This window comes from Myxocyprinus asiaticus, chromosome 6 (genome assembly GCF_019703515.2).
Source record: "Myxocyprinus asiaticus isolate MX2 ecotype Aquarium Trade chromosome 6, UBuf_Myxa_2, whole genome shotgun sequence".
Classification (NCBI taxonomy): domain Eukaryota; kingdom Metazoa; phylum Chordata; class Actinopteri; order Cypriniformes; family Catostomidae; genus Myxocyprinus; species Myxocyprinus asiaticus.
Genome location: NC_059349.1, coordinates 50,735,367 through 50,760,777, shown reverse-complemented (window position 1 = coordinate 50,760,777; position 25,411 = coordinate 50,735,367). Strand labels below are relative to the sequence as shown.

At 38.2% G+C, this 25,411-nt stretch overlaps 1 protein-coding gene across 2 annotated transcripts; it reads right to left on the bottom strand.

Moving 5' to 3' along the window:
• Positions 1-291: 291 nt before the first annotated feature.
• LOC127442823 (SH2 domain-containing adapter protein F-like) lies at positions 292-25,301 on the bottom strand. Of its 2 annotated transcripts, none has more exons than XM_051701034.1 (8): positions 25,158-25,301; positions 21,255-21,325; positions 20,724-21,060; positions 10,952-11,105; positions 10,309-10,506; positions 7,114-7,294; positions 5,253-5,372; positions 292-2,698 (listed from the first exon to the last, which is right to left on the bottom strand). In XM_051701034.1, exons 2-8 carry the CDS (start codon positions 21,293-21,295, stop codon positions 2,512-2,514), a joined length of 1,218 nt encoding a protein of 405 aa, XP_051556994.1. In that variant the 5' UTR covers positions 21,296-21,325; positions 25,158-25,301; the 3' UTR covers positions 292-2,511. The 2 variants fall into 2 exon arrangements, with proteins under 2 accessions (XP_051556994.1, XP_051556995.1); XM_051701035.1 differs by having other exon boundaries at positions 21,260-21,325; positions 25,158-25,253.
• Between the last annotated feature and the right edge of the window lie 110 nt (positions 25,302-25,411).

Here is a 25,411-nt window from a genome sequence, read left to right as displayed (position 1 = left end):
TCAAGCTAAATCCCAGCAGACAGACAGAAAGACACACTCCAAAACCACGCAAGCCATTAGTTCTCAGTCAAAAACTGAGCGTGTATAAGCTCAGTCACATGGAGGAGATTTGACCTATTTTTACAGTGTGTTGCATGAAAGCTTTGAAGAAGGAACTCTTCTGCTGAGAGACAGACTGTTTGCCCTTCAGCCCTGTAATGTCACATCCAGTCAGGATTCATCCAGAAACCAGCTGCAGCAACTGTGCAGCTGTGGCATGCGATAATAATGCGACAAAGGCTTAATTTTTAAAAAACAACTTGCATATTTTATTCCAAAGAAATGAAAAGCTGGAAAACAGCAAACAGAAAACAAGAACTCAAGAGCTAAAATTACAGTCATCATAACAAACAATAACTACTGTGTGGATGTCTATAGTAGTACCATGTGTAGTAGTGTGTGTGTGTGTGTGTGTGTGCATGGTCAGATTCCCATCAGCCTTTGCCGTGCCTGAGGATATACATACTGTACACAAGTAAACCGACTACAAAAACATTTCGGCTTTTTGCTGGTCAAAATCAAAGCTATTCAAAATACAGCGAGGTTCCCCATAGTATTGTGTTTCTTAAAGGAACAGTTCACCCACCAATGAAAATTCTGTCACTTTTTACTTACCCTCATGTCATTCCAAACCCTTATGCTGTTATTTTCATGTGGCAACACAATAGTTTAAGAAACCTTACGCAGTTCGTGCCATAAAACAACAGTTCATAGAGACTAATGGCTGTAAAGCTCCATAAAGGAGGAACAGTGAGGAACAGAAATCTAATAGCCTGCGTATACGTCCAGATTCAGAAATGGCATGTACACATTGTTGGTTGTTGTCTGCGTAGTACTGAGTAGAATTCTGTACTCGGACACCGGCTATACGCGAGATTTTTAATGAGTAATCTCTTAAATTTCAGTCTGTTGCTCAAACAAATCTTTCATTTGACTTCAGAAGGCTTGAAATATAGCATTTGACTATAATGAACTACATTTATGGCACATTTTGGAGCTTGACAGCCCAGAGTTTGGAACAACATGAGGCTGAGTAAATGACAGAATTGTCCAATTTTGGGTGAACTGTTCCTTTAAGAAGAAAATACTAGAGATTTCTCTCCATTTACAAGAAGTGGCTTTTAATTCAGAGGGACAGTCAAAGGGACCCCATTTCAAATGTCACGTTAAACTAAAATACCTCACAAGTGATGGTTCATATAGATATCTAAAGAAGCATTGATAAGTAGTCCTTAAAAATATCAGGGACCCAAGGGCACCAAACAGTAGCTGGTAGAGTAAAATGATGGTAAGTAAAGTGACAGCTGCCTTAAGTGAAGCGAAAAGCCACGGTAACGACGGTTTCCTGTCATGTCAGAAGTTTGAAGCACTGAGGCGTGTAGAAGATGGTGGAATGACAACACTTCCTGTTTCCATCATCCTCAGTGGCCCTGGTTTCTCACTTAAGGGTGGCAAAGAGGGACCAAAACAAAGCTATGCGCACAGATGGCCATCCGGACAAGTGAAAGTCACATTCTGAACATTCCAGTATCATGTCTAGACTTCCTTACCGTCATATAGCTCTGATTCATCGCCTCTACTTCCTGTCGCAGGGATGTTAAGAGCTTGCTAAAGAGCAGCCTACATTTTAAACTGAAATAAAAGGAACAGTTTGCCCAAAAAGGACAATTCTGTCATTGATGTCCAAAAGGATGACACTGTCATGTTGTTTCAAACCCGTGTAACTTTCTATCTTCCAAAAGGAGAAATTTTGAAGAATGCTGATGCTGCTCTTTTCCATGCAATGAAAGTGGACGGTGACCATGGCGGTCAAGAGAGCATCATTCAGGTGGTCTGTATGACTCTGTGTGAGGACTAGACTGAAATGTATGTAGTTATTCAATGATAACCTCCCCTTTGTCACAGCTCTCAAATCCCATTTTGGATTTAGTGTTCCACTGAAGAAAGAAAGTCATACGGGTTTGGAACAGCATGCGGGTGAGTAAATGGGTTGAAGTCTCTCAATTTGTGGAGAGATGAGCTTAATCTAAAACGAAAGCCTTAACTAGCCACATAGGACATTATTTGTTCTGTACATCATTGCTTTAGTGTTTCTAAAATCTTTATAAATACTTTGGTTGGTCTACATTTTATCCTCAAATCTTAAATCTATTATTTGACGCTTTTGGAGCAGAAAAAAATTATATAATATTGCGGTTCCCAGTGTGATACGAAAACACTTCAGAGTCCAGCGGCGCAGAGAATACGCTTCTATCAGCCGATGCAGGACATGTGTAGCATGATCTTTGCTCTTTGAGGATTCACGTCGAGTTTGGGTTCAAACTCCCCAAAAAATCTAATTTCCACTCCAAACACACTCATAGATCTGCTTAAGACTTCAAAATTGGACTGAAAACAAAGCGTTATAGTAGCCATGTGAGTTAAGCCCTGAGTGAAAGTGTGTGTGTAAGCATGCGATAAATGTGTGTGTTCTCAGAGTGTTTGCACCAGTACAGGGAAGAGCAGCGTCAGGTGTTCAGCTCCACGGATTGGTAGTTTGTGTGTGGTGTAGTAATGAATGACTTCAGGAATAGAGTCAAAAGGAGGACTGTTCTCGCCCAGGATGAACTTCCCATCACGAGATTGTGAGAACTTCATGTGCATGAATCCATGACAACTCCTGCAGAGAGAGAATTTTTTTTAGCTTACTCTGCACTGTTTAAAGGGATAGTCAACCCAATCATTTACTCACCCTCATGTTGTTCAAAACCTGTTTAACTTTCTTTTTTGTTTGTTTTTTGTTTTTACTTGAGTAAATGATGGGTGATTAACAACAACAGAATTTTCATTTTTGAGTGAACTATCCCTTTAACCATTTCATTTTTACATGATTTTACCCATTTTTAATTTATACTACTACTGATGATAATTACTTTATTTTGCATTGCACCATTTTTTAGTTTTGCTTTCAAGTACACTAAAATTGGAAATTAAAAACTGAAAGTAGTATGCATATTTAGGTTGAAACAAAACAAAAAAATATAGGGAAGAAAGGAACCTTTTTTGTGGGCACTACATTTATGCTGAACACCTCAGGACCATAACACACACACACACACACACACACACACACACACACACCTAAAGCCTGCACAAACCGCAAGTAGAACTTGAATAATTAGATGTAACTGCCCTTTAGCAATGGAATATCAAGAAGATATCAAAGAATGAACAAATGAGAGCAGATTCACAGGAAAGACGGAGTTGGACCACATTATGTTTTGTTTTTTTTCCTCAAAGAAAATGTGAGGTTTTTTAATGTACAAAACTCACCACCATGATGCTAAAGTGTTGTCAAGGCATTGCTATGCAGTTGCTTAGGTATTCTAAGGGTGTGTCTCAATCAGCTACCTAGGTCCCTATGTTGTGAAACAGTATATCGTGAACACGAATTCGGGCACTGGCAAGGGTGTTCATCCACTGAACACTGGGACACTTGACTCAATCACCTGCGACACATTAACGAGCTCGCACATTGAAGCGCAGCTGTAATTAATCAACAACATCGCTGTATAAATGACACTAACGTTCATTTTCGTTCATAGTGTTATTATGAAAAAATAAATGACATTAAATGAAGAAATAAAATATAAAGGAGTGTATTTTAAACTTTCTTTTTTTACAAATCAAATATTTAAAAGATTGTTTCCCTTTCATGGTAATTATGAATGAAAGACATTACAAACAACATCTCTTTTAAAAAGAAAATAAGGCTTGGACTTCATAGATTTACACTTGTGCTTGTCTAACGACTTGAGAGACTTCAGAGGACATGACGACTTTTCCGGTAAGGGAACATAGTGAGCAACAATGCTCCCTGGTTTTTACGGTGCATTGTGGGATCTTTTAGAGAGCGAACGTTTTAGCGCACTGTAACGATTTTGCGATTAAGGCAGCCCTTAAAATGGCTAACTCCCCAATCAGTGCCCTGACTACTGAACTAGGAAGCTGATAGAGACAAACCCTAAGTTTCACCGAAGTCTTTCTAAAAAGTAAGACCACTGGCGGCCATCTTTGGAACGCTCTCGGGAAGCTTTTTACAGTCATGGCAGTGCAGCTCCTATCTACTTGAATGGGGGAACATTGAAATCTCAAAAACGGTTGGTCAAGATTACGATCAAAGAACATTTTAAATCAGCAGGTAAATCTGACAACACTGACTACAACTAAATTGTGCTTCTTTACCTCGGATTACGCTAAAAAAAACGAAATTCTCCCCGCTTGTATAGCTAATGCGCATGCACGTTCTCGAGGTTGATTGACGAGCAATGTCTGTATCTAAAAGGTGATTGTCTCTTTTTACCTGTAAGGCAGGACTTCCTTTCTACATCCATTGTCCATTGAGTTTTCCAATTTCTCCCATTCATTTCAATAGAAGTGGCCCATCTCTGCTAAGTAGTCTCTGGTTTTGGCGTATAATGTGGTTCGCTTATAATGTGCAGTGTGAATGCAAAACTTTCCAGCATCACTGTATTTTCACTTTACATTCATGTAATTTCAAACATTTTTGGCCACTACAAGTTATAATAATGGACATTGGACAACGTAAAGGAGATGACAGTATTTCATCAGATATGAAATGAGGAACATATACAGTACTGTGCAACATTTTAGGCACTTGTGAAAAATGTTGCATGGTGAGGATCTCTTCAAAAATAATGACATAAATAGTTTTTATTTATCGCTTAATGTCATACAAAGTTCAGTAAACATAAAAAAAGCTAAATCAATATTCGGTGTGACCACCTTTGCCTTTAAAACAGCACCAGTTCTCCTAGGTACACCTGGACACAGTTTTTCTTGGTTGTTGGCAGATAGGATGTTCCAAGCTTCTTGGAGAATTCACCACAGTTCTTCTATCGATTTAGGCTGTCTCAATCGCTTCTGTCTCTTTATGTAATCTCAGACTGACACGATGTTCAGTGGGGGGCTCTGTGGGGGCCATGCCATCTGTTGCAGGGCTCCCTGTTCTTCTGTTCTAATCTTTTCTATTTACAAAAGTAATGTTTGGGAGTCTGACATTTATATTTCCTATTGACACACTAAAGCTGAAGATATAAATAACCATCTTAAGACAAATGCTTTTGTGAAACATCTTATGTGCCTAAGACTTTTGCACAGTACTGTATACAGTATAAAGATATACAGTATATACATATAATACTATTGTGTACCTGAGAGAGAGTGAATAGTCATTTCGGCTGGTTTGGCTTTTTCTCACCAGATAACTGCACTCCTTACACAGCGTGAGCAATGACTCGGCTTCAGAGCGCGACAATGCACCATGGTACCACCTACAAAACACACGCAAATGCGTCTCTAAACGTGTTGACCATATCAGGGTTGCTGCACATTTTTAAAAATCAAACTGAAGACTTTTTAAGACCTTTTTCAAGACCTGAACAAATAAAATTAATACAATATTTCGATACTTAAAATAAATCATGTATTACAGATTCTTTTACTTGAACAGTCTGGGTATTGCACATTCAACAAAGCCTTAACACTGCTTATCGGAGTAAACAGGGTATCTGCAAGTTCAAAAACCTCAAGACATGTTTTGCACTTGCATGTTTTCACTAAATGAGTTCTATGTACCATTATATCAATACATATGAACTAGAGGTCGATTGATACTGGATCATGCACATATGATAATATGGTGTTTAAAAAGAGGAGATAACTGATTAATCAGCCAATAAGCATTTAAAATCAAAACAATGAATGTGTTAAATTTTTTATCTTTTCCTCCTGTGACAGGGCAGCCCAGGCAGAGTCCAAATTGAATTAAATCCCAGATTCAGTTAACTGTGCAGCCAAAATCCCAATAATAATAAGAAAAAAATATTTGGTGCATTACGAAGGACTTTAAGCTATAAACAAGCCAAAAATACTAAAATAACTCTTTTTTGAAATTTCTGCTCTCAGCTGCTCACTCAAACAGATAAGGGAAATTCACAGAAAAGACAGAGGGTGCATTTCAAACGGAAGGCTGCTGCCTAGTAAGGCTGTGTCCTTCCTAGACCAGTCCTTCTGAGGCTGTAGGCTAGACTCCTCAGCATTCAGCACTAGAATGAGACGGTCTAGTAAGTGTGCATGGTGAACCATAAGCTTAGAACCATGTGATATTTTACTTTGTTTAGAAAACCCATATACTTCAGAAAATGAGAAATATGTCCTTAATCCCTTAATTCTTTTAGCAAAATGTTTTATTCACAAAGCTAGAGTCGCTCCAAAAAAGCCTCAAAAATACATTTTGCAACACTGATCTTAGAATATATATTTAAACCCTTTCAAATATGAAAAAACGGAACCTTAGACTTGTAAAAAATATAAAACTTTTAAAGCTTTTCAAATTCATATAATTTTTATTTGTATAGCGCTTTTCACAACACACATCATTCAAAAGCAGCTTTACAGAAAATTATGCTTTAACAGAAAAAGTTGTAATATAGTATTTTATTAATTTTATTTATTTGTATCTTCTAAGTGCATGTAAATGTGTTCAGTATTTATTTTTATTTTTTTCTCCCCAATTTGGAATGCCCAATTCCCAATGTGCTCTAAGTCCTCATGGTGGCATAGTGACTCGCCTCAATCCGGGTGGCGGAGGAGGAACCTCAGTTGCCTCCGCATCTGAGACCGTCAATCCACGCATCTTATCACGTGGCCCATTGAGCACATTACCACAGAGACATAGCGCGTGTGGAAGCTTCACGCTATTCCCCACGGCATCCACGCACAACTGACCACGCGCCCCATTGAGAGTGAACCACATTATAGCGACCACGAGGTGGTTACTCCATGTGACTCTACCCTTCCTAGCAACCAGGCCAATTTGGTTGCTTAGGAGACCTGGCTGGGGTCACTCAGCACGCCCTGGATTCGAACTCGCGACTCCAAGGGTGGTAGTCAGCGTCTTTTCTCGCTGAGCTACCCAGGCCCCCTGCATGAACTCTCTCTTTAAGCTATATTGGTTTTAATATTACAGCATTTCTCTTCTATTTGCATCAAGCAGCATGTGTTAATACATACACCTGTTTCTCGAGGGGCAGTGTGGGGTCCACCCTCTCACCCAGGACTGAGTGAGGGTTGCTGTGCTTGTGCAGGCTGGTCGCCCCGCTGGATGGAGGGCTTGTTCTGGATGTTCCAGCTTTCCCCTGTGGCTCGTCAAGGGGCAATGTGGATGGATCCCAGTCTCCCGCATCAAACTTCACTACAAAACAACCAATATGCACACATTTTAAGAAAGCATTCAGTAAGCATTCAGTAAGAATCAAAGAGAGTGACAAAAAACTAGACACAATGTAATAACTGGGTGAATCTCACTAAACTCGCCGAGAGAATGCCCAGTTCAGATTTCACACAACAAACAAAATGGGATAAGATATATGCCAAAGTTGAATACTTATGGTTAGGAGTACAAATCCCTAACCCTCAGTTCGAGCAACAGTAATAGTGATGCTTTCTTTAGCAAACCCCACTAATTCTTTCATAGCACCACCGTTCCTGCTGCGACAGTCTTGATAGAGTTGCAGGAGGGAATTCTTGTCCCCTGAGACACGTGAACTAATCATCCAAATATTCCCTCCCCCTTTCCTCCTTTCTTCCCCTTCATCTCTAAGTCTGTCTCTTGCATGGTCTCTTTCTCTTTAAGTCTCTGTCAGGTAATAGCATATCTGTCAACAGTGTTTGAGCTGTTCAGCCTACTTAAACAACAGATGCAAGCAGTAGCACACCATCTAACAATAATTTAATTATAATAAAGTCTGGTTCACACTGCAGCCTTGTCTGGATAAGAACTATCCACTTAGCCACAAAAAGACCGTCTGCCTGGCATGCAAAGCGACCAATCACAGTTTGCCTTTTTGTGACATTTAGGGGAGGTTTAATCTCAAATCGGATATGAACAAAGCTGAATATACAGGTGTTTATATACACCAGTATATCTTGTGTACCTACTAATAAGGGGAAAATTTACTGCAACAACCTGTGTCATATTCACTAACCTCCACAATAGCCTTAATTAGCGCTGAAATAATAAAAAAAAACACAGCACTAAGTTGTCGTTCCTTTCTGCGCAATGCTTTCCGAATGCTGAGACTTGTTCATGGTGAGATTGTCACAAGTGGTTTAATAACCGTGCGATGAACAGTGTGAAATTTCTGGCATATAAGGAGACGTGATCAGTGTGTGTATCTGAAACAGAGCAGAATTCACACAGTGGCTCTGATCTTTCTGCATGACTGCTTCACCCCCTCTCTTCCTTCATCACAACCCCTACCTCTCCTTTCATCCCTCTCTCCTCACATGTAAAATGTAAAAATCTTCTAAAGAACAGACATTGTCTACAAACATGGAGTGGCAAATGCAAAAAGAAATGCTATTCAACAGTCAATACCTTTTCAGATCAACTTTTTTAATTTATTTATCAAAACACTCTATCAAGGCATATTTACGCAGTCGTGTTTACTTGTGTGTTAAACTGCAATACTGCATTTAAGCCATTCTAAAATATGTCAGCTATGACCTGCCTAACACCTTAGTATCAGAAGCATCGCTGATGTGACTTGGGATGGTCCTGTGTAAGGCCAGGGCCATGGTACTCAACAGGCGAACCATCTATTTGTGGGCCGTGTTATGTTGTCATATAAAAGGCTAAATGTACATGAATTCTGAGGTGTCCATTTTCTAGAGCATTTATGGTTTTTCTCCTTGCAGTGCATGCGAATCAACAAGATGTTGGCTAGATAATTTGTACAAAGGGCTGGGCGATATTCAGTAGCTAATAAAAATCTTGATATTTTCTAGCCTTTTGATCATTTTCGATAAAGACTCAATTTCAAACCAAACAGCCACTGTTGCCAAGACAAAATGTCTATTTACTATTAACCATATACACTCACTGAGCACTTTATTAGGAACACAGTACTAATACTGGGTAGAGCCTCCCATTGCTCTCAAAACAGGCTAAATTCTTTGTGGCATGGATTCCACAAGATGTTGGAAACATTTCTTTGAGATTATGGTCCATGTTGACACGACTTCATCACGCAATTTCGACAGATTTGTCTTCTGCACATTCATGCTGCGAATCTAGTGTTCTACCACATCCCAAAGATATTCTATTGGATTCAGATCCGGTGACTGGGAAGGCCACCAAAGAACAGTGAACTCATTGTCATGTTCATGAAACCAGTTTGTGAGGACGTTTGGTTTGTGACATGGTGCATTATCATGCTGGAAGTAGCCATTAGAAGATGGGTAAATTGTGGCCATGAAGGGATGCACATGGTCAGCAACAACACTCAAATAGGCATTGACATTCAAGCAATGATTGACTGGTATTAACAGGCCCAAATTGTGTCAAGAAATCATTCCTCACACCATAACACCACTGCCACCAGCCTGGATTGTTGACACAAGGCAGGTTGGGTTCATGGATTCATGCTGTTGGCGCCAAATTCTGACCCTATCATCTGTGTGCCTCAGCAGAAATCAAGATTTATCAGACCAAGCTACGTTTTTCCAGTCTTTAACCGTCCAGTTTTGGTGAGCCTGTGCACACTGCAGCCTCAGCTTTCTGTTCTTGGCTGAAAGAAGTGGAACCCGACGTGGTCTTCTGCTGTTGTAGCCCATCTGCCTCAAGGTTCCACGTGTTGTGCATTCTGAGATGCTATTCTGCTCACTACAATTGTACAGAGTGGTTATCTGAGTTACTGTAGCCTTTCTGTCAGCTCGAACCAGTCTGGCCATTCTCCGTAGACCTCATCAACAAGACGTTTCCGTCTGCAGAACTGCCGCCCACTGGATGTTTTTGGTTTTTGGCACCATTATGAGTAAACTCTACAGACTGTTGTGCGTGAAAATCCCAGGAGATCAGCAGTTACAGAAATACTCAAACCAACCAGTCTGGCACCAACAACCATGCCACAGATGAAATCACTGAGATCAAATTTTTTACCCATTCTGATGGTTGATGTGAATATTAACTGAAGCTCCTGACCCGTATCTGCCTGATTTTATGCATTGCACTGCTGCCACATGACTGGCTGATTGGATAATCGCGTGTAAAAGTAGGTGTATGGGTGTCCCTAATAAAGTGCTCAGTGAGTGTATATTGTACATATTCAATCATACTGGCTGGGTTTTTAATTTTGAGAAAAGAGGGAAAAAACTGGACGCACTGGATTTAAACAGAGCCCATCTCTGCACATCAACAGATATTACCAGCAAAGGCTTTGGAGATATTCTCTTTCTTCCACTCCCAGGGCTGGTCATACTCATCCGCAGGCCTCTCGTCATCCTGGGGCAGACGTCTCTCCTTCTCATCATCCTCAGGGGCTGCCTGGGGCTGAACTCTCTCATCATAAGGGCTGTCGTAGAGCTGTGGGCTGCTCCTGCCCCGATCTGTGCTGTGCTGCAGCTCTGAGCAACAACAAACACACATTCAAACATATTACTTTGTTGTTTTATGTCAGAGAACCAACTTAAGTTCTTTTTTCGCCCTAATAATGCAGTAAGTGCAGATCGCTAAACATTTTATGCAATTAAAACAAGTTTATAGGTGTTGTATAACAGAAAACTAGAATTTCCTTGCTTGTTTGAAATAAAAGAGTTTGATATCCTTTAAAAATACTCTACTTAACATACATGATGGGTGTTGAACTATCCCTTTAAGACCTTGAATAACATTATAAGTAGACCACAGTGAAAATAAATCCCTTCTCAGCCCTTAAACATCTAGCCTTAGGGGTAAAACACATTTCTGAGTGAAGTCAAGCAGGCCAGGCCACAAACCAAACAGGCTAAAATAATAACTACAGAGTGAAAGTTTTCTTTGGCATCATCTCAAATCTCTTCAGTGCTTTACCGTTTATGAATCGCTGGGCCTCAAATGGCTCCATGTAACTACTGCAGGTTTCTACACCGTTGTGTTCCCAGCCGGTCCTGGGCCACGGATCTGGCCTGGCGTCAAACGGGTCTGAGTAATCTGTGTCACCAACCACAGGAGCCGAGGGAACTACCTGAGAGAAGAACAGAGGAATGAGTGTAGGCTTAAAAGGTACACTACTGAATTTTGGGCTCTCTCTTGGAGATCTGTGGTTGAAAAGTAAAAGTGTAAGTTATCTGTGAAGGAACGTTGTTGGTTTTTTGTTTTTCGTTAGTTGTGCTTCAACACTGGTGTTTTGCACAGATGAATCTGATGGTTTGAGGTATACTCATCATTGCCTGTGATCACCATATCAGAGCTACACCAAGAGACACTGGCAGTAAAAAGAAAGTCAGAAAAATATGTCATCTGGCATATCAGCCACCGGACCGTATTTTTTGTTTACAAACACAGCATAAACACACAACGACGAATGACGGAAGCCCGAATATTCCGTCAAATCGAACGTGACAGCTCAGAATGTAATTCTTTACTGTAGGCTTACCGTAGTAAACTGAAATCAACAAGAACGCAATTTTGAACACCGATTTTAATGTACTGATTCAATAATGGTATTTTGTTAAAAAAGTATAAGAAGCTCTATTGTACCTTTAAGTGTCCAAATATTGTATACCAAATATTGTGAATATCACCATGATATTTATGTGCTTTTTATTTGGCCAGTTACCTTTTCAAAAAATTGTGCCAGCGGATTTGTTTTGCATCTCCCCCTTGTCTCGCAAATCGCACAATGAGCAAATCAGTCCGAAATAACTTTTGATCGGTCCAAATCAATCAGTACGCTTACATGCACACCGGAAAACGGCTTATTTTGAGAAAGCGTCGTACCTTCTCCAGGCCATCTCTCCATCCGTCCTACCTGCACTCACACACATAATTAACACATCTCTACTTACAGGCACTTTTCCCACTACATTTAAACAGGCTCGAGTAACCCCGCTGCTGAAGAAACCCACACTTAACCCCACACAAATGGAACACTACAGACCAGTCTCTCTCATCCCATTCATGGCAAAAACACTTGAAAGGGCAGTTTTCAAACAAATCTCTGCCTATCTCTCACAGAACAAGCTGCTGGATGACAATCAGTCAAGAGAGGTGAGGTGTCCAAGCCATATCAGCTACTTACTGGGATACCTCAGGGTTCAGTGCTTGGGCCACTTCTCTTCTCTATATACACAACATCACTGGGACCCATCATTCAGGCACATGGTTTCTTTTACCATTGCTACGCTGATGACACGCAAATCTACTTGTCTTTCCAGCCCAACGACACCACAGTGACTGCTCGAATCTCTGCCTGCCTGGCGGACATCTCGACCCGGATGAAGGAACACCACCTGCAACTTAACCCAGCCAAGACCGAACTCCTTGTCTTTCCAGCCAACCCTGCTGTTGAACACAACATCACCGTGCAGCTGGATGCAACTACAGTAATGCCTTCCAAAACGGTCAGAAATCTAGGGGTAACCATCGATAACAAACTCAATTTCACAGACCAGATCTCAAAGACCGCAAGATCATGTAGATTTACACTCTACAATATAAGGAAGATAAGACCCTTCCTCTCTGAACATGCCACACAACTTCTTGTTCAGTCACTTGTCATAACTAGACTGGACTACTGTAACGCTCTCATTGCAGGTCTCCCTGCATGTGCAATTAGACCCCTGCAAATGATCCAGAATGCAGCAGCACATCTGGTCTTTAATCGACCAAAGAGAGCGCATGTTACACCACTCCTTGTCTCTCTTCACTGGCTGCAGGTTGATGCACATATCAAGTTCAAGGCTCTGATGCTGGCATACAAAACAGTCACTGGGTCTGCTCCAACATACCTAAAACCATTTCTGCAGAGCTACGCGCCCACTAGAAGCCTGCGGTCGGCTAAGGAACGTCGCCTTGTTGTATCAACACAAAGAGGCACCAAAACACATTCCCGGACTTTCGGCTTCATCATACCACGTTGGTGGAATGACCTTCCCAACTCCATCCGTGAAGCTGACTCACTCTCTTCAAAAAACGGCTAAAAATACATCTTTCCATGAGCACTTAACCAGTCACTAAATAAAAAAATCCTTGTTGCACTTTAATCTGTTTTGAATGCTATTCTGATGCTAGTCAAACTTTGTAAAATGGCACTTTTCATACCACTGTCTCCTTAAGATGATTTGCTTATATTTTTCCTCTTTTGTAAGTCGCTTTGGATAAAAGCGTCTGCCAAATGAATAAATGAAATGAATGAAATATTGCGAGAAAGTAGCATTCCAGTTTACATGCAAGTATAAGCGGAATACTCTTTACTCCCGTATACATGTGGCTCGGTCAGCAAGCAGCTTCTCCACAGCTTTGTAAATTCCTTACGATGTCTGTGTAAATAACAAACATGGTATCTGAGGAAGACTTGGCTATTTTATTCCCCGCTGCTTCACTTTATTCCCTGTTATGACCTCCGTCATAATGTGTAAATTTGCAGTTCTGCTCAGTGTCTGTTTCTTGTGTGTTTGTGTGTCTCTGTGTCTGTTTGCAGGTGGGTGTGTCCTGGAGGACAACATTGGAGACACCAATTCAGAAAGGTGACATTACCCTCGCATGATTGGAGGAGCCAAGATCAGCTGGCTTAAAAAGACACGCCAGTCTAATTTGTACCAGACCATTGTTTCGATTTGTGCATTGTTACCTGTTGTGATCTACTGTGAAAATTGCTGTTCGTGTGTTTGACCCTTTCTGTTAAATCTTTTGACATTTTGGATCATAAATTTAGATTTGCTTGCTTTGACTTTGTGTAAATAGTCTGTACATATTTTGTAAATAATCATTCACGCTAACTGGTTGGGAAGTAGGGAGTCCGACGCCCTTTTCTTTGTGTACTTGTTTGTCATTGTTTTTCTCATGTTAGGAAAACAGCTCTATATTTTTGTTTCCTTTTGTTTTGATTGAGGTAAGTTACAGGACGGGTACGTTAGGAGGGTTTTGTTTGATATTTTGGCCTTGTTGGCTCCTTAAGTTAATTCCCTGGAATCAAAATAAATATCCCATTAATTTTTATATACTTTGGCCTCACGACTCTTTTCTGTTCCAACCTGACCCTAGACTGGGTTGTAACATTCCAGATATTCCAGAGTTGTTGCTGTGTTTGCTTCCTTAACTTTCTATCGTGACCTGCAGAGGAATTATGCTGCAATAGTGGGGATCCCGCTTACGTAAATCTCCGGGATTCCCCCAATGTACGTGCGCATATATGCAAACTTGAGGGACAGTCGATATTTTACACTGGTGTGTATCAATGGGTATAGTTTATAGTGTATGTGTTTTTCCCACTGTAGTCCCAGAAATGTTTAATTCTTTCCATTTTGACTTGCTGTTGGGCTCCATCCTATGATGTTTATCTGGTCTGTTCACGCACATGCACGCTCTTCAAAAACCTGTTAAAATGCCAGTTTTTCAATATAAGCCAAAGGTGTGTTAAACCGCTTTCTCTTAATTCCTTAAAGAGAATCAGAAAATAGCCATTTTTATTTACATGACATTTCAGAACTTGGCTTACTGCAAAAACCCTGGAATAAACCGTTCGCTTAAGTGCATGTAAACTTGGTCAGTGTATCTTTTCGAAACACAAGATTCAGCAATCTGTTCACATCATCAAGCAGAAGTATTCACAGATGTTCCAATGTGGCATTTTGCATGTGGCAATGTATGCAAGAACGCAGCTTCGAACACTTTTTTTTGGGATTTGCTGGATTAATAATGGCATTTTGTTCATTTCTAAAGAAAAATTCAACGTAGTGTACTGTTAAGTGTCCGAATACTGTATAATTATTATTATTAATATCAAGTATTTATGATATCTATTCGCAATAATTTTGGTTGCCGATTAAAATATTCTGAATATCACTGATCATAACAGGTGCTTTTTACTGGCTAGTTACATTTTCTAAAGATTGTGCTGGCAGGTTAATTTTGCATCCTCTCCTTGTCTTGCGAATCACGAATATGAGAGGGATATCCAATTCATGAGCAAAACGGTTTGCAGATCAATCTAAAAAAGCTTGAAAATGTAGCTTATAATTTTTTCTTATGTTCATTTAGTGAAAAACATTCATGAAATACATACCTTGATTAATTTGAACTAAAGTTTTACTAGATTTAACTAGATTTTTATTATTTGATTTCCTGCATAAAGCTTTTTCAATCGTGACTGAAGTTCAGTTCCTCTGTTTCAAAAGCAATTGACCTTTTAAGTAATTTCAGAGCAAATACATAAATGGGCATTTACCAAATATCATCAAAAAGGCTGAAAAACATCAAAATATTCTTTTTTGACCTTTTTCGCCCAGACATCTAAAGGATTCTTCAGAGAGATACTTTGTCATGGGTTATATGTTGATGCTCTGAACTCCGCCTGGGGATGGTCCTGCGAACGAGCGCCAGCTCTTTACGTGTCTGAGTTGAGTTAACGAGAGCCGCAGCGTTCTAATGTAATTTGGATAATAATGTGCGCTGAAGGGTAAAGGCACAGTTTTAGCCCAGTTAATGGCACTGATGTGTCTGTATGCTGCCAGCACGCATTAGATTAGCCCAGTCTCATTACACATGAATGCCAGGTAACAAACACATGGCAGCTACGACATAGAGATACACATTACTTTCTCTGTTATCTGGTATTTAAAGGAATAGTGCCCTCAAAAAGGACAATTCTGTCATGATTTACTCAACTGAAACGACATGAGGGGAGTAAATAAATGATGACACATTTTTCCCCTATCCCTTTAAAAACCAAGAGGGAGAAGAAAATATATTAGTGTATCAAATGGATGTAGACCTCAGTGAGTGAGAGACAGAGAGAGACCAAAAGAAAGAGAGAGAGGTGGTATATGATGGTCTACAACTCATTGGGATTAAGTGTATTTGGATTAATGAAAATGATTTCCTTTGCCCTCACCATTCAACCCCAACAAAGTGACACAACCATGCAGTCAAGCTCTTAAAAGATATATAAACAAATCTATTCAAAGCAAATCAAACATCAGCATAATCCTGAGAAGAAAAAAAATCATGGGCTGATAACTGTTAGATCCAAAGGATGAAACTATCATCTTCTATGCTGTCATATCACCAAACTACAACAAATGGGTCAATGATGTGATGCTCATTTTTTGGTCTGGATCTATTAATTTATTCAAAAATATGTAAAGAAAATACAATTCACACAAAACAATTACTTGAATTCACATCTTCTATGATGAACATGTTTTCAATTACTGAGTTCAAAGGCATTTTGATATTTTTTGACATGTGGTTTAACCATCTGCAGCTGTAGTAGTGCAGAATAAATTTCTATTATCATTTCTTAAAAAATAAGCAGTGAAACTATTTTGTTTCAAATTTTATTAACATTTGAAAAACATTTTTCAACCATATCACAGTCAGGAGGCGTAACCAACATGTAGGTTACCATTTTGTTGTCGTGTGACAATTTAAAAAAAAAAAATATATATATATATATATATATATATATATATATATATATATAAAACAGAGAGGAGCCCTTAAAGGGACAGTTCACCCAAAAATGATAATTCTCTCATCATTTACTAACCCTAACCTCATGCCATCCTAGATGTGTATGACTTTCTTCTTCTGAACACAGATTTTTAGAAGAATATTTCAGCTCTGTTGGTCCTCACAATGCAAGTGAATGGTGACCAGAGCTTTGAAGGTCCAAAAAGGACATAAAGGCAGCATAAAAGTAATCCATAAGATTCCAGTGGTTAAATCCAAGTCTTCTGAAGCGATACGTTAGGCTTGGGTGAGAAACAGATCAATATTTAAGTCCTTTTTTACTATAAATCTCCACCTTTGACCAGCCCTAACCAGTAAGTGGCTGAATTTGAAAGTGAAAGTGGAGATTTGTAGTAAAAAAAGACTGAAATATCTATCTGTTTCTCACCCACGCTTATCACATTGCTTCTGAAAATATGGATTTAACCACTGGAGTTGTATGGATTACTTTTATGCAGCCTTTATGTCCTTTTTGGACCTTCAAAGTTCTGGTCACAATTCACTTGCATTGTATGGACCTATAGAGATGAGATATTCTTCTAAAAATCTTTGTTTGTGTTCAGCAGAAAGAAAGTCATACACATCTGGGATGGCATGAGAGTGAGTAAATGATGTGGGAATTTTCATTTTTGGGTGAACTATCAATTTAAAACCCTCATGACTGTGTGCAAAAAATATCAGACATTTTGAAATTTTTATGAAAAGGCACATTTTGTTCAGATCATATAGTTTAACCATAAGAACATGTCTGAGTACATGTCTGCAAATTCTAGGCAAAGGGTGACTACTTTGAAGATGCTAAAATATAACACAGTTTTGATTTATTTTGAATTTTGTTTAGTCACAACATAATTCCCATAGTTCCATTTATGTTATTCCATAGTTTAAATGATTTAACTATTATTCTAAAATGTGAAAAAAAAAATTATAATAAAGAATGAGTAAATGTTTCAAAACTTTTGACCGGTAGTGTGTGTGTGTGTGTGTACATATATATATATATATATATATATATATATATATATATATATATATATATATATATATATATATATATATATATATATAAATTTTATTTTTTTATTTTATTTTTTGTAGAAAATGCTTTAAATGTTTTTAAAAAATGTATGAACCCAACATGTACACAAAGATTTCATTTCTACGAACTTGACACTCTTGACACATTTATACTAGATTTTTAAAAGATTTCTCATTTATATCACCTCGAAAAACCTAATTTGTCAATGGCCCAAATACACAGCATAAACTATGGTAAGAGCTCTTTTTTCCTGTTGCACCAGTGAATACACCTGCATGACCAGTATGATTTATTAATGCATGGTATCTAGCAAATTATTAATTTGAATAAAACTAATCGCAAAGGGCGAGTCATTAGCTTTACATTAGTTAACTATAATAACAAAAAGGCCTATTATTGAAATAAAACATAAAAAATTTGGCTCGTCGTCATGCCCCTTCCAAAGTTACTTCCCACTAGAAACTACGACTTGGCTTGGTATTTCATGTGCTCGGAACTCGAAATTTTTATACTTCCGTCTCCAGTTACAGGTTGCATATGACATTATGGTCTCTAGATACAGTATGTAAGCAAAAATAAATATGATAAATCAGGAAAGTAATAAAATAATTTCAGGTATCATTTATAGGGCTGGGTATTGATACAGATTTCCCGATTCGATTACGAATCACAAGCTCTTGATTCGGTATCGATTCATATGGGTACATTTCTAATACAGTGTCCATTTTGCTTATATATAAAATAAATTCTCTCTCAGCTAATGCTCTTAATTATATAAGAAACCTTCTAGGTACAATTCTAAAATAATAATTTTACTAATTATGTTTTATCTAGAGCTGTCAATTTAACATGTTAATTCAGTTCGATTAATTATTTTAAAAAATAATGTGTTAAAAAACACAATTAATCATATCCCCAGACCGTAATTAGGAAGATTCCTGAGCAATTCAAGCTTGAAGTACCACCTGTTTGCTCCAGGGGGCAGTAAGCTAAACTTAAGCCATATAGGCAATGCACAGCTTATACAGAGAGCAAACCAACCCTTCAGCTGACAGCACAGCACGAGGACGCATTCTTGCATTCGAAACACCGCTTGATGGAGCGCAAATCCGAATTTAGGGATCTCAAGACATGTTTTTTTAAGTATTAAACTACGTTTAACTTGACACAGCAACCTAAAAATTTTATGTTTATGATGCAATGGAACCAAAGTGAGATGCTCTGTCTGACGCAGGTGTATACTGATGCGTCCTTAGACAAGCCCTCATAATAAATCTCGGACTGATTGACAAATTCAGTAGCAAAATGGATTGCTGTGAACTGTAGGCCAATGATTGGCTTATGTTCAATAATATGCAAATAATCAATACATTGGATTCTAAAGCCTTTTTGTATTTTTGTATTATCAATGTTTACTCTGCCACAATAATGCAATGCATTTTTATTATCTGAATATAATTTTTTTAATAATAATAATAATAATAATAATATATATATATTATATATATATAAATTCTAGAGACTGTTGTGTGTGAAAATCCCAGGAGATAAGCAGTTACAGAAATACTTAAACCAGCCCGTCTGGCACCAACAATCATGCCATGGTCCAAATAACTGAGGTAAAAAAAATGTCCCCATTCTCCTGGTTCAAGTGAACATTAACTGAAGCTCCTGACCCATATCTGGATGATTTTATGCACTGCACTGCTGCCACACGATTGGCTGATTAGATAATCGCATGAGTAAGTAGATGTACAGGTGTACATAATAAAGTGGCCGGCGAGTGTATATATAATTTGTAATTATTTAAATATAACTATTTATTATTATTATTATTATTACATCATTATATTTTGAATTATTGTTATTTGAGGAGCTTTCTCAGAAAATATTTATATATGCCATTATTCGATTAATTAATCAGCACACCATGTATTTAATTCGATTAAAAATTTAAATCGATTGACAGCCCTAATTTTATCATTAGTTATACAACAAATTGGTCGCATATTCGTTTTTGAAAATTTTTCAAATTCAGTCTATTCCATCAATGAATGTCTTGAAATTGCATATATTATGTTGCATATATATTTTTGTTGCATTTTTATTGTATACATTTGCATCAGCACTGTCTCTTTAAGACTAGTGGCATCAGCCAGTAAGCGCATATAACGATAGAAGACGTGTGTTATTTCTATAGTGCATCCATGTGTGATTAGAATTAAATGTTTTTTGTTGTTGTTGTTGTCTTTTATAAACAACTGACTGTAGAAAACAGAAAGTATTAAAAGAGAAATTATTCAATGACAAATGGATCTGTGGATCTTGTCTTTAGACACAATGAATGAGTTAAACCAAACTTTTAATCTCAACACGCAGTGAAAAGACCTCTGTGGTAATAACTTCTTCCCCACTATACTACTCAATAACTGGTGAGTGAAATCTGAACACTTACTTGACAGTAGCTAATCATAGACATTTTTAGTCACATAGCACGAGATTTGGTTGCACATGTGAGTGATTTACTTACATTATAGAGGGTTGCCTCATAGATCGATCTTGGGATTTAAGAATCGATATTGGGATTGTTCAAACGAAGATCGCAATGCATCAGAATCTCTAACCCCAAGTATGAGTAAAACAAATACTGTAATGTAGCCTACTACAACTAAAGTTCAATGCACCAATTAAACTACAGATATTCACTTTAAAGGTGAAATGTATAATGTCTGCACCACTAGCGGCACCAAACACTTCTTCTGGCCCTGTCGACCATTGTTTGGCCACACCAGTAGACAAGTCAGGCCACTCAAACAAACAGAGCCATGTTTTTAAAGCGCCACAGAGCAATGGTGTTTACACTCTTTAGAAAGTCAGCCTACAAAAATGGCTTACTTATAGTTGACTGCAGATTCATCTGGGATAGGAGAAAGTATTTTAACACTGTAAAAATGACACACTGCACCAAACATGTGCTGGTTCCATACAGGAACCTTTCAAAGCACACTATTCTTTTACAATCTGATAACAGGCCGATGATAAGACCCGTTGAACTCTCTATAAGTCAAGAAAACAAGCAGTGGTACTTACAGGGGTCTGTGGTTCCTCAAAGGTCACAATGTTCAACGGAATCCTGCTACGCCCAAATTCTTGAGATTCCACTTTTACAAGTCTGCGTTTGGGAGACACAATCTTCACCTCCACGTCATTGGACAGCACCGTGCCAAAGGCGGGGAACGTTTCGATCGTCCCTGACCCGTTCTGCAATCGGCTCTCAGAGGGTTCATAGGGGTCTTCAAAGTCCAGGTCTTTCTGAACTTTGTAGGCCCGTAGGATCTCGCTTTCGGTGTAGTCTGGTTTCGGGGGCTGTGGCGGTCCTTTCCTACTGCCAAAACTCAGGTGATCTTTAAACCACTTTGCCATGGGTCTTTGAACAACACAAGGAGGAAAGAATTTTTTGTTTTTGTTTTTAAAACAACCGCTATGCCTCTATAAAGGACTTGATCCTAGTTTCCCCATGGAATACTATCCAGAAATCTTGCTTATGCATGGAACTTCTAACCAATAAGTTACTTATTATAGAGTGTGTAAATAAATGGCAAATATGATATTGTGCAGTACCTCACCTTCAATTTCCCCAATGCATCGATGCTTAAGAACATCAAGCTCTTTTCTGCATGCAATAAATTGATCTGTAAGAGAACAGAGCACAGCTATGATGTACTAAAAAATAAACAACATGAAGAAAGGCAGAGTTATGTGAATTATTTTTTAAGCCTCCACCCCTAAACATGCCCCATGAGCATAGGCATAGCCTATTAAAGGGATAGCTCACACAAAAAATAAAAATTCTGACATCATTTACTCACCCTCGTGTCGTTCTAAAACCCATTTGATTTTCTTTCTTCCATGAAACACAATGGAAGCAGAGAGTCGGAGAAGGGTATAGCTGCAGGCATTGCTCCAAAAAGGGGCGTGAGCTCCAAATCGCCACTGAAGATATAGAGAGCCCCTAACCTAACCCTTTCCCTAACCTTAACCGTGAGTGAAAGTGAAGCCCCCTTTTGGAGTAACACCACCCTCTTTTGGAGATTCCGCCCCCATAGACCTTTTTCACACTCCGGGTTTTGTAATGCGGAAGTAAACGTTTGCAGGGTAAACTTCGACAGCGGTGAATGGGAGACCTCAGCAAATCTTATTTTCACTTACCCATTTGCTTCAAGACCAAAAGAAAAAAATCCACTCTTACGTTTGAATTACTTTCCAGAAGAGGAAAAAAATAGAGAGTGGTGGATTTAGACACTAAAATGGGAGAAGATTACAAATTTATTGTCACTCTCTCAGCAGCTGTAATAGAAACCCCCTCGCAGCTGTGGTCATTCTTTTTTTTTTTTAACTAATTCCAGGGTAATATAAAACAAAGCTTAATGTTTTAAATTTACACTCAATATTTAAAAAATGTATAATATAAAAAAATTACGAGATTTATGCTGCTAAATAAGACGGAAAGGTCTATTTGGAGGTCTCCATCCTGCAGCTATACCTACTTGGAAAGTCAGAGTCTTTTCCAAACAATGAGAGTGAATGGTGACCACGGCTGTCAAGTTAGATTATTAGTGAATAATTACTTAAATTTTATTATGTTCGATGCAAACGGTATTTAAATGACTTCAGAAGACTTTTATGGTACTTTCATGGAGAATTTGTGTCCTTTTGGAGATTAGCAGACCCAGTCCCCATTACCTTTCATTGTATGGAAAAGAGCAGTGTGACCATTCTGCCGTGAACAATCTCCTTCTTGTGTTCCACAGAATAAAGAAAATATTACAGGTTTGAAATAACATTAGGGTGAGGAAATGGTGACAGAAATATCATACTATGGTAATGTCACGGTACATGTTCAAAAAGCCATTAAATAACCATGGTACAAGTCCAAAACCATTGTGATACAAAGGCACCATGTCTAAAGGTAATACCACGGTACGTTTTAGACCACGGTCAAGATAGTTTGTGGTTTGAAATTCTGACATTGATTGGCTATAAATCCACTATGCGCTGTCATAGACGTAAATAATTTTGCATGTGATTCTTCATGATTTGTGAATTCGGATGACATCATCCTCCACTCTGCAATCGGTCATTTAAATTTTACGACTCTTCATTTTCTTATCCAAATAGCTTCAAAAGTTGAACACCTAGAAGACTGAAACCACTCTCATCTTGACCATCCTGATTTATGAATTATTTCACAGTACAGTTTTCGTCTCTTAACCCTTGGTTGAGTTCTTGAGTCAACAGTTTACCAGAAAAATCTGTGTTATAAGTATTGAGAGGTCACATTCTTGAAACACATGTTAATTATTACGGAAAAACAATAGTTTTACGCAAAACTGGAATTGTGAAAACCTTCGTAGATTGATTTGACTCAGTTTGATGGTTTCATGCATACTGGCATTGTGAAAAATTAAGGATGTAAGCCATAAAAGTAATAAAAGGTCTAAAACTCTAAAAACTGAGCACCTAGATGGGTCATAGTAGGCTCAAATAGACCTTCATGATTTGTGAATGTTTTCACAGATCAGTTTTTGTCATTTAACTGGTTTTTGAGTTCTGGATTCAACTGTTTTCCTGAAAAATCAGTGTTATAGTCTTTGAGGTCACATTCTGCAAACACATGATTAATACAATGGGAAAATACTAGTTTCACACAAAAGTGGATTTGTGAAAACCTTCACAGATTGATTTTACTCATTTTCATGGCTTCATGCATTTTGGTATTGTGAAAAATTAAGCATGTAAGCCAAAAAAGTAATAAAAGGCCTAAAACTCTTAAAACTGAGCACCTAGATGAGTCATAGTAGGCTCAAATAGACCTTCAAGATTTGTGATTTTTTTCACAGATCAGTTTTTGTCATTTAACCAATTATTTGAGCTCTGGATTCAACCGTTTTCCTGAAAAATCAGTGTTATAGGCTTTGAGAAGTCACCTTCTTCAAACATGATCATTATGATGGAAAAACAATAGTTTTACACAAAACCGGATTTGTACAAAATTTCAGAGATTGATTTGACTCAGTTTGATGGCTTTGGTTTGTTGTTGACAAATACAGTTTTGATATGGGTGATATGTCAATTATCTAGTCATTTTATTTAACCCTTGTGCGGTGTTCGGGTCATTTTTGACCCATTTTGTTTTGGTTTCTTTAATAAAAATGGTTTCATTCAGCTCAGTGGGCCAAGAATCGGTTACTTTTCTTTCATTTGCCATCTGAACTCACAAAAAACATTGGACTGGATTTGATGAGTTTAGCCCCCGTGTCAAAAAAGTAACACTTGTGGTGTTCCGGGTCATTTTTGACCCACCATAGGAAATGAATGGGAAAGACTATAACAGAGAGCAATTACAACACTAAGCCTACAACACTGATTTCTCAGGTAAACTGTTGACTCAAAAACTAAAAAAAAGTTTTAAATGACAAAAACTGATCTGTGAGCTAGTGTGACCTGTCTAGGTGCTCATTTTGTAGAATTTTAAGACGTTTATTGGTTTTATGGCTTAGAAAATTAGTATTTCACAATGCCAATATGCAAGAAGCCATCAAACTGAGTAAATTCAACCTATGAAAGTTTTGACAAATCCAGTTTTGTATGAAACTAGTGTTTTTCTATCATAATTATCATGTGTTTGCAGAATGTGACCTCACAAAGCCTATAACACTGATTATTCAGGCAAACTTTTGACTGCATAACTCAAAAACTGATCTTTGAAAAAATTCACAAATCAGACTAGTCAAGATGAGAGTGGTTTCAGTCTTCTAGGTGTTCAACTTTTGAAGCTATTTGGATTAGAAAATGAAGAGTCGTAAAACGTAAATGACCGATGGCAGAGCAGAGGATGATGTCATCCGAATTCACAAATCATGAAGAATCACATGCAACATTATTTACATGTCTATGACAGCGCATAGCGGATTTATAGCCAATCGAAGTCTAAATTTCAAACTACGAACTATCTTTACTTTCGGTACTTTTTAATACTTTTTGTTAGTGAAAAAACGCAGTTGGATGGAAACAGACCTGACCTGTCAATAGAAGAGCAAACACTCCCACCAACTAAACACACCCCCTTTCTTATTCGATCTTAATCTTTTTCATGTGTCCTCACAGAACATGTACATTTTATTCGTTTTGGACTAAAACAGATGAAAAAATCTGTCACTACAGATTAAAGCTGAAGTTAGCAAACGGCTAATGCCTCTAAACTCCCCCATCAAAGATTATATCCACTTTCCCTGCATACAAATGCGCTTATATACACATAATACGACAGTATGTTACACACACTAATGAAAGATGACACACAAGTAAACATATTTAACCTGTATTGTATTCTGATAGCCGGGTGGCTAGCCGAGCAGTGCGCGAGCCAGACAGATACTCTTACACTCATCAAATTACAGCAGGTTTAAAGCACAAAACCGCTCAGACAGCCACAGCCCCACTAAATATTTGCTAAATACTCACATCTTAACGATCCACTGGTGAAAAAGGGAATATAAACCAGTTTTATAGGAAATTAAAAGCGATAAGCGTGTGCACGTGCAGATGGATGAGTTGCATTGAACTGCATTAGTTGTTGCAGCTCAGCTGGTGAACAACAGCTCTTAAAGCTTGGCTTGCTTTTGGTTAAGCCCTCTGTAGAGTTGCATTGTCTTTGTTCTGGTTGGTGCATTCCCTGCTGTGAGACAGAGAAAAGGCTGAAACCTTTTCTCAGCTTT